We start from the raw sequence: 10761 nt of genomic DNA, 5'->3' as shown, positions 1-10761 counted from the left end.
GGCGTGAGGATGTTTAGGTTTCATGGGCTGTCAGTCTACGTGTATGTGTATGTGTGTGTGTGTGGTGTGTGTGTGTGCTCAGTTTCATGTCAATGTGGAGTTTATGTTTTCACACCTCAACACACTCAATCTTGTCTAGTTGATGTCATCTCTCCCACTTTTTTTTCCTTTTTTCTCCTTCCCTCATCATTCCCTTCTTCCTCTCATTCTTGGCTTCCCTCCTTCTTTCCCGTCCCGTTTTTTTTCTCTTTTCTTTCACACACTTTCTTTAATTCTTGTCCCTTTGTTGTTCCTTTTGCCTTACTTTTCTTTTTCACTCCCTTTTTCTCTCTCTCTCCACTCATCTGTTTACGATATCTGTATGGTCGCCTGTCGTTTTTCTTTCTTTTTCGCTCATTCAGCCTTTAACAGAAAATCACAACCCACCCACAGAAACGCACACAGTTTGTCATTCCAAAGGCAAACACTTCATCCTCCCCTCCTCAAACAACCCTTCACCCGAGGCAGAGCTGACACACACACCACACCCACAACACACACACACACAGCAGACAGTCGACTGACCTGTTTGACGCGGTCGGGGTTGACGGTGGTCTGTGGCTGCAGGATGCTGACCGGCTCTGTCTTCTGGGTGCTCTGAGGCATCTCCCTCACCTTCTCAGCGATGAAGTCATGGACGCCGTTCAGCGCCTCCACTGTCCCCTGGATCAGACACACCCGCTCTGTCGTCCCTGCACACACACACATTAACGGAGAGGTTAGTGCATGAGAGTAAACTGAAGGCAAACAGTACTTGGAAGAGATATGACAAGCTCATTTAAAAAGATAATAGAAGCCTGTTTTCATCAGCTGTTGATATGTTAATAATCAAACCATTCCTTGTAAAGTCTTCTGTAACTTTGGCACATCATTGGATTTTATTGCTAAATTTGTGTCACTTTGATGAATAAATGTGTTTCTTTTTCAATGTGCCAACTTTTACATAAAATCAGGTTTGATATATAGATTAGTGATTTGTTCCATTTAGGTTTTTCTCAAGCACAGGATCAAAAGGTTTCCACAGGTGGGTGAAGGTTTGATGTTGTGTAGGATATGTTGTCCCAATTATGACTTGAACACTGAATTTTTCTATTTCCACCACTTTTATGTGCAGTTGAATGAAAATTAAACCAACCGTGGTTCATGTGGCTTTTTCTTTAAAAACAACATTTGTAAGATAAGAAAAGATACCAAAAAACTGTAATGATCCCCACAGGGAAATTATGCTGCTGCAGCAGCAAATAGTAACAGCGAAGAGAAAAAACTAAACACTGAATTATCAAGAAATGCAGTTAAAAATCCAAGTGGAAAAAAAAGAACGTATATAGCATTTAGTGTGGTTAGTGATATTTATAGCAGAAAACTAATTAAAAACTTGTAATTACATTTTGATTGAAGCATGTTATGGAAAAACACATTTTTGGAGAAGCAATTTAACACAAAATACTATTGTATTAAGTTGCTTCTCCAAAAATGTGTTTCTGATCGGCGCAGTAAAGAGAAACAAAACAGAGAAAGACCAATCACACAAAGCTCACAACAACACTCAGAAAACATCAGCGTTCATATTTCCACTGCATCCTTTTCGCATGAACATATTAGTTTATGTCTGTTTCCAGGACTTCGTCCAATCAGGAAATCAATTCCCTGGTCAAATGAAAAATAAAACATGCTTCTGTGCTTTCCAAACGTCTGCTTCAGTTTGGGCAGAATGTGTGTGTAAGCATTAACTACTGTATCTTTAAGATTTATATCGGTTCCATATAAACTGGCTAAACTCTATAATACAAATCAAAAAGCAGAGGAGGTTCAGAGGATTTACACTCCACTTCTATAGCAGTACAAACTGGGATTTATGTGCACTGAGAAAGTCAAAACACATTTGCAGGAAATATAAGAAACACATGAAAGAAAAACTATATATTTGCATTTGCTCGTTCATGTGTTTGAGGGTGTGTGAATATACTGTATTTTATAAACTTCATGTTTTTCCTTTTTCCCCCTGTGACCAGACACCCAGTGTTTATACAAACTAAGTGTCTGAATTGGTGATGAAGTAGAAATTCAGACATTCATAAACAGTCTGTAGTAGCGCAATCACTCATTTTTGTTGTTTTGTCTCTCTGCTCAAGAAATGAAACACTTTTCACGGGGTTTTGGCTGAGTTTGATGATGTTTGCATCATTAAAAGATGAAAAGTGTAGGAATCATGGTTCTTTACAAACATTTTTGGGGGACCAAAAGTAATCAGTAATTTCATAAATGTATAACATTAATGTGCATGTGAACAACCTAAACACCTTTAAGTACCAAACCAGAGTGTTTTCAAGTTTTAAGTCATGTATACATAATCATAGTTCTACCATTGTACAATATACTGCATGTTTTACAGGTTTAGTTCCATGCATCTTTCCTCTAGTGCCTGGCAGCGGTTGGGTTATTGTTCATTTCCTACAATATGAAAACAAATGATCAGACTCTTGAAACTGAACATGAGGTCTGTATTATACTGCATTACCTCATAACGAGGTTTCTTGGTAAAAACAAAACAAAAACAAAGTCTTGATTTTTGACGGTTTAGTGTGCTCATTTATTTTCATACTTTACATAATGAATGAAACCAACGGCTGCCTGGAATCATAAGAAATATAGTCACAATCTAAAACACAACAGTGTGCAAAATCATTAGCTGTGGTGTAAAACACGCGGCTGATTCCTACAGGCTAAAATCTGCAAAACCACAAGTGTGCTCCTTAACAGCTGGATATCCGCAATTTAACCTCATAGTTAGTCTTCGAGCCAAAAGCAATGACAAACATATCACTCTCCTAATACTTTAAGACTTAAATGTTACAGGTTAATACTCTGAGAGAATAAATACATCAGTGCTGCATCCGTAGAGCGTTGACAGACAGACGGACAGACAGAGGAGAATCTAGGCCAATGCAAAGCCTTATCAGACCGGCTGTATCTCAACAACACACTGAAAGTAAGTCTCTCTTTGGCCGTCTCTCTCTCCCTTTTAGCATTTATTCTCTCTCTTTATACTCTTTTCCATTTCGCTTTCTCTCTTCCTCCCTCTCCTTTCCTTCATCCCTCTCTAACTCACTTTATCTCCCTTTTGTTTCCCCCGTTTCCTCCTCTTCCTCTCCCTCTTCCATCTCTCTCTCCCTTGACTCCAGTATTTAGTGGGATCTGCTCTTATCTCGTCTCAGCAGCGTGTCAGTTAGCGCTTCCCGTCTCCTCCTTCTCCCTGCCCTGTTGGACTGGCTCGGTTTGGCCTGGTTCGGGCCTCTGTGGCTGCACTGGGAACTGAGGGATTGGGGGAGTGAGGGACAAAAGCTATGTGGGGGTTGGAAGCTGGTCATACATCATGGTGCAAGGACAGAGAGACTAGGAAGTCAAATTAAAGACCTTTTTTAATACTGCCTTGAATCTAATTTAAGATTAATTTAGTTAATAAAATTCATAACCAGTACTGGTCAAAGCAGACTGAAGAGTCCCATTGGAAAGAAAAAAGAGCAGCTACATTAATCCAAATTCTGCAGACAGCTTCCAAAATGGTAAAAATATTCCATATTCTCACGACTGCGTTTAAGATATTTTTAATACTTTCAATGTCCTAACATGTGGACCAGAGGATTCCTGCACACCCCGCAGATAAAGAGTTGAATGTGTACAGGGTGGAGGGGTTGAAACAACAGAGGCTAAAAATAAAACACACATTCAGGCATTTGCAGCATTTGGCTAACCTGGCCATGCCGGACCTTTGAAACCCCTGTTAGCATTACAGTAAGATTAATTCCCATTCCTATTTTTACAGTCTGTCGACAGCAATGACAAACAGCCTCTGTTGACAGCTGAATGCTGCGTTGGGTCGAGTGACGACAAGCTAACAAATCACACAAACTAGATGTTAGCATTACGTTTTAAGTTTAGCCACATGCTAACGCTTTGCTGGTAGACATTTCAGCCTCATTCTGCATTTAATTCAGCATTAGTGAGCAGAATGATACGGCCGGAGTGTGTATGCGTGGGTGTGTGGGTGTGTGTGTGTGTGTGTACTGATACTGTGGAAATTGGGCTTCGCCTCTCCCCGACAGCTGGTGCCCTCTGGGTAATCTGGACTCGTCCAATCAGAAGCAAGGATTAGCAGGCCATTGTCTTGGCATGAGTGTGTGTTTGTCATGTTTATGTGTTGTGATTGTGTGTGCATGCATTTGCATGTGTGTGTGTATGCTGAGTGTGATTGGAGCAGGAAAGGCCACTCTGAGGCTACTGTACAGCTGTGCCGCTGCAGCAAAGACCTGCTTAATGTCATTACAAAATATTGACTTAAAGATCACTCAGAGATCAATTCATATTCATATAATACCAAACATGATTGACACTTGGTGCTCTATGTATCTTGAGGGCAATTAAACTCTTAAACTTTGCAGTGTTAATGTTGCATAATGGTCCATCAAGGTGCTGTAGTAGTAACACTGTAGGTTCATGCTGTAAAGGGACTGATTTATAGTTTGGGATCATTACTTTTTTTTATTTGCTTCCAATTTCTATTTAAAAAGATTACTCTTATTAGAGCAGTATGATTTAAAACTGGAAGTCATTTTTGGTAAAGAGAGGAGAGAAGAACTCCACAACAAGCACGGCCCTTACATATTACCACCTTTTAAAGTTGTTATGGTTAATGGGTTAGGAAACAGCTGTCACAGACACATCCTGCAGACATGGAGTAACATTATCATTCATTTGGAGTCCTGAGATAAATATCTGGCTCTTTAGCTACTAGCTGTTTGACTTTCTTTCCCAGTTAGTCTGCAGCATTGTCTGTCTGCTCTCCAGTGAGCTTGTTTGCTGAATAAAGGTGTCTGCTGGTTCTCCAAATTAGGTTGATGACAACACTGCGAATGAATCAGACAGCCAATGTGCTGTAAAGCAAAACTACGAGGTAAAAGAGGCTTAAAAGCTTTGTAAAACTGCAGAACTGATGATAATTCTTTGTAGGTAGGTTCATCCTTATGAAACACAATTGATCAATTATTTTCATATCTTAAATAGTGGAGTTTGGAACTTATTTTCATCCAGATTTTATCTCAATATCTGAAAGCTGTTATCTCTTGCTGTAAGAAGACACAGCAGTTCACACAAACAAGATCCTCCTGTAATGAAAACAGCTCAGAAAATCTTTCTGGAAACAGAAAGGGAAACCAAATGAGGAAAAATACTGCTGCTGATTAAGATGACGTTTGGAGGGGCAGTTTTGTGAATGTCTCCTCAATAAAATGTGTGTTTTATTTTACTTTGGCTTTCTCATGTCCCGATGTCTTGTTTATCATGCAGCAAACACACACAGACTCACAGTCACTGACATACAAATGTTCAAACCAGTGCCAACACAACAGAATTTACACATCACGAGAGAGCTCCTTTGGCAGTAACTTCGGTACTGGTCCCCCTGGTGCAAGACATCACTCTGTGTGTGTGTGTGTCTTCGTACATTATGTGACTTTTGCATTTCTCCTACAAAATGAACCTCATCAATTGACATTTTAACAGTTGGAAGCTGTTTCCAAACTTGACATGCTGCAGCTGCTGAAGCGATATCTTTCCAATGCTGTTATCCGTTTACATAACAAGACATTTTTTACGTTGCTCATGTAGAAACAAAATGTAGCCCACAGAACAACAATATAATGTATATTTAACATTGTGCAAGGACACAAACTCTAAACAAACATTAAAGATCCCCTCCAGACATGTGTTAAGACATTACAAATTATAATAATTATGAAGACAATAATCTGATATGTTTATTCTGAAAAAAAAAGTATAATTTCCACATTAAATCCTTAAATAAACACTAAACAAAAACCACCAACCACATTTGCAACGACAAAAGCTGACCAATAGCACTGAAATGTGCATTTCAGACAACCATGTTTAAGTCCTGATAGGCATTCTTGGGAAGAAGATGGAGCTAAGAAACAAACCAGAGTTTATTACAGTGTTTGGGGAAAATTGGAGATGCACTACAGGGCTTAATAATATAGGCAAAGGACCACAAATCAAGGACCATAACACATACAGCGGAGCAAACAAACGAAGAGTAATGGTTTGTAAAAGACAGTGAAAATACAAAGAACTAAGCTCCAAAGTTTCGAAAGTTTTTAAACATCCAGAAAGCTTCAGGTCAGAGGGTTGTTAAGTTACTGAGATGAAACACCTGCAACAGTGCCAGAAAGGGGCCAATAATGCCAGGGGTTCTTCCACCGAGTCACAGATATCAATGCAATCTGTTTAGTCATGGTACTGTGACTGGAAAATGTTTAATACATATAGTTTACTGTATAGGCTGCAGTTAGTAATGCAGTCACACTGAAACCTGCAGCGTCGAGTACAAAAAGTACAAGAGGTTCAATTACTGGAGCTCTTATTTCTATCAGAGGATGATGAGGATTGAAAATGAAAAGCGAGAGTCTGTGAAATTCATACCAGACGTGAACTTCAGCTCGCTATTTCCACAATGACCAAGTGACCCAACACCACTTTGTTCAACACCAGAACTCTCATCATCATCATCATCATCATCACCATGATCATGATCCAGGCTGCGGACCCTGGCAGTTGTTTTTATTAACTAGCATGACTCACTCCTTCCTCCTCTGCTCTCCTCTTCCTCCTCCTCCTCCTCCTCCTCCTCCTCCACCTCCTCCTCTCCCTCTCCTCCTCCTCCACCTCCTCCTCTCCCTGATGACCAGAGAGGCACCGGAGGCAGCAGACAGAAAGCACAGCGAGCTGCCTCTCCTCTGATTTCTGACTCACAGTAACACACAGCAACATATGCACGCTCAGTATGACGATGCATACTGATGCTGTTGGACAAATACCAGGATGAGTGACGGGAGAATGTCCCTCGGTGCTAAAAATCGAACACAGAGAGCGACANNCGATCAAAGCAACTCGATCCTGCAGTGGGGAGGGGACGCATCCGCCCTCTGCTGCTGGAAGGAAAAGATGCACAACGTTTGTTTATGCTTTGCTGCAAACAAAATTTCAAAAAAGGAACAGAAAAGGGATTTTCAGCCTTTTTGTTGCACTAAAAGCCAATGAATTAAAAACAGCAGATTTTCAGAAACTCTTGTGGAGTGCTCAGCAGTAAAAGCGAGGAGAGTGATGTATCAGCGTGACCTCTCACTGACCACTGCAGTGATGTAGTTACAGTGTCTCCTCCCTGTAAAGATGACTTGGTGTCTCTTGCCCTGTTAATTGCAGCAGAGCGGTCAACCTGCAGCAGCCATGATTCATTCCCCCCAGCTGGAGGAGCCTTAGATGACAATAAATGCTTAGTTTCTAAGGTTTTAAAGGTCAAATGATGGCCAGGATGTAGATTCATAGAATGTAAAAAAAATATTGTGGAAATTAAAGGGCCACTCCAACAATTACACACATAAAGTTCACTACTCGTCATGGAATGTACTACTAAACCTGTGAAAACATTGATATAATGTCTTCTGTGGCTTTGGAGGAGCTTTTAAAAGTTAGAACATAAGCCTTTAATGATGCCATTAGGGTTATCTCAGCTTGGGTTTGGAGACTTTAAATTTATAGCTTGCTGTAAAAAAAATTGTAGGTGTTCGAAAGATGTAGACATTTACCAGGGACAGAAAGTTGATTCTACTTAGTTCCATTGTGGGAAATGTAGGCTACAGCCTGTTTAGACCTTGACCTAAAGTAAAAGGCCTCTGCATCGATTTTTTAACATTTTTTAATAATAACTTGGTGGAAATGCAATACCAAATATTACAGTGTTAAATAAGAACTTACAGGACACTTAATAATTTGTTCTTGATAATGTTTGATAATTGAAAAACTCTCTTCTGTAGAGTATCGTATGTATATTTTGGCAAGAATGTTATATATATGTATTTTTCTTCTTTTAAAAAAATGATGTTTGTATATTAGTATGAGCTCAATTCTCATAGTGGGAAAAATGTACTGATCCAGTGAATCAAACGATAAATTAAGGCAGAGATTGGATTTAGTGTTGACAAGCTGCAGCTGCAAACTGGGTCACTGAGGAGTATTTTATGAAAATAATTTAAAGGCTCTGATGTAAAAAATCTGTGACTTTCCTCAACAAAGTCTTAAAGCTTCCATGACTTGAAAAAATGCTATTTCTTCTTCATTTATTAATGTTGTTTTTCAGCTCAGATGACCACTAAAGGCATAAAAAGTCTGGTTTCCACAACGGTTGGGCTGAAAACTGCCAGCTTGTGCGACAATTGTGTGAAACAGTTATCAAATATATTCTGGTAAATTCCTGCAAAGTGCCCTATTTGTAAAAACAAAAATCCCAGACTTTGCCCTGAGAGTCCTTTAAAGATCCCTGAAGTTCCCTGTCAGCAGTGAGTTTCTCAAACTTTTTTAATATTTGAGAATATCAGCAGAGAATAACAGAGCACACGGGAAGAAGAGACGAGATGTGACAGCATCGCCAGAGGTCTTGTGTTCACAGGTACATGATGTTCATCCCCTGCTATGTCGAGACGTACAGCTTTTTCACTTCTAGCACCACTCTGATGGAAAAACATCAGCAGGGGAGAGAAAGACAGCCAATAGAAAGAGATACAGAGGTTCACACGACTTCTGTCACATCCGAAAAACATCAAGCGAGGGGAAGGCAGACGGAAAGACAGAGAAATGGACAGAAACTCAGAGAGGGAGAGGCAGATAGGCACAGAGTCACGACAGTAATGTCAAAATGGAGTGACACCAGAGAAAGAGGGAGACAAACAGAGAGGAGCAGAGAGACAGACAGACTGGGATGCAGAGAGAGAAACCTTTGTGAAACCTGTCACAACAAAGTAATGTCAGGAAAACAGAGAGCAAGAGAGACAAAAAGACAGGGCGATTCTGCAAGATGTATACAGAAATGTAGTAAGGGAAACCTGAAAGATAGACAGAAACATGTAGTGGAGGACTTTTTAATATGCAGTTTTCAGCTGAAAATGTTGTAAAAACAGAGAGAAGAGAGCTCGAAAGCAAGCATAATTGCAATGCTTTTATAAGGGATTCTCATATTAATATTTTCTGTTTTTTCTTCCTGTCTTTTTACTGATTTATTCTGTGCCTCTCCACAGATAGATATTCATGTCACTGGCCAAAACTGAGAGGGAGACAGGTGGAGAGACAGAAACAGAAATAAAAATTTAATGCAATCATAAAGAGACAAAGACAGCGGGAGAGATGGAAATACAGACAACAATATGATGACGAAGATTGAATACAGGCAGGGGGATACACACAGACAGAGAGAAAGAACTATGAATTAAAAATAAAATAAAGAAATCCGTCTTGTCCTATAAAATAACTGCGGAGGCTCCATCTGAGCTGATTGGAAGCATAGCGAGACATGGCGGCTGGTTTAATGTAAGCTCATTAAACAGATCTCCTTAGGCTGCGGATAAGCTCAGGTTAACTGGCTACCTTTGATCAGATCTGTTGGATTAGCTGCCTGTTAGAGGTGCAGCTCAACACCTTGTTGTTCCAGAGGGTTAAAGACTATATAAAATTGTTTATAGAACTAGAGAGGACAAGCGGACAGAGGAGAACTAACGTCAAAGCGATGAAAGTCAGCGAGAGATCCTGGTGTTTGTGTATCATATGTCTGTTCATAACAGTGTGACGAGCGCAAAATTTAATTCTCACCTGTTTTTCTCATGAAAAGGTTCACTTAGGGGTGAGCTTAAAAACAAATGAGAAAAACTTTCCCCAGCACTAAAAACTTCAAAAATATAACAGTTTGGTGCAAAATTTGTATCTGTCTTCATATTGGCCTTCTGGAATCAGTGTTTTATAATAACTCAACTGACATTAGTGAGTATTTCAAGTCTTATGCAAATGGAGTCATTTCAAACAAGATTATTAAAATTCTTAAGCAACCAATATTATGTGCACCGAAGGATATTATTACCAAAATAAACCAATATCTTTCCATTATTAGGTCCGAACCAAGATTCATTTTCCTCAAAAACCAAGTGGCAGAAGTTCAACAACGTATTTTCCAGCCAATCGTTATCAGCTGCATGCAGCATTTCATGTCATGGAAATTACTGAGCCAACACTGGTTAAATCTAATTGTAAAATGAGTTTATTTCCTGCTTTGTACCATACAGCAATAATACACAAGAACCTATTCTGTAGTACACAGATAAAACTTTATTTCCTCTTCTGTAACTGTTTCTCAACTATGCTTATACTAATTTATTACAGTAAAAGTGTGAGTGAAAGCACTAATGATTTATTGATGTTTCAGTGCTACATGTAGTACCTCGAAATGCGCAAATCAGGACCTAATATCACCTTCTGTCACATGATGAAGAGCCCTTTTCAACCTGCTCTTACATTGAAATTGCCTCAGCTACTCTACTCACAATGGTCCCCCGTAATGTGGAAAAAGTGCTGACAACAACCAATAGGCCTTTGTCAGCGAGAGATGGATGGATTCCTTGACTGACAGCCCAATAAGCCAATGGAAATGACCGCACAGGCTTCAGTATCCAATTAAATAGGTTTTATGGCCTAATGAGCAGGCCCAGCTGTGGGGACAAAAGCAGAGCCGGTTGACCATAAAGACAGCAGAGTGGATGGATGAAGGAAGAAAAAAGAAAAGAGAGAGAAACATCTTATTGATTAACCAAGATTTGGCAAAACACAATG

The 10761-nt window shown here is 39.7% G+C and overlaps 1 protein-coding gene across 1 annotated transcript in view; it reads right to left on the bottom strand.

Annotated features, from left to right (window-relative positions):
* Positions 1–564: 564 nt before the first annotated feature.
* Positions 565–10761, bottom strand: part of LOC118341292 (RNA-binding protein Nova-1-like) — a gene marked incomplete at its 3' end in the record, with an annotated part of 57731 nt that continues 47534 nt past the window's right edge. Inside the window, 1 exon segment of the mRNA XM_035679512.1 lies at positions 565–731. Coding sequence (XP_035535405.1) covers positions 565–731 — 167 coding nt within the window.

The sequence above is a fragment of the Morone saxatilis genome, unplaced genomic scaffold (genome assembly GCF_004916995.1).
Source record: "Morone saxatilis isolate NCDOM2014 unplaced genomic scaffold, NCSU_SB_2.0 Contig8, whole genome shotgun sequence".
Taxonomy (NCBI): Eukaryota; Metazoa; Chordata; class Actinopteri; family Moronidae; genus Morone; species Morone saxatilis.
Note: the sequence above shows the minus strand (reverse complement) of the source record. Positions and strands in the feature narration are given on the sequence as shown.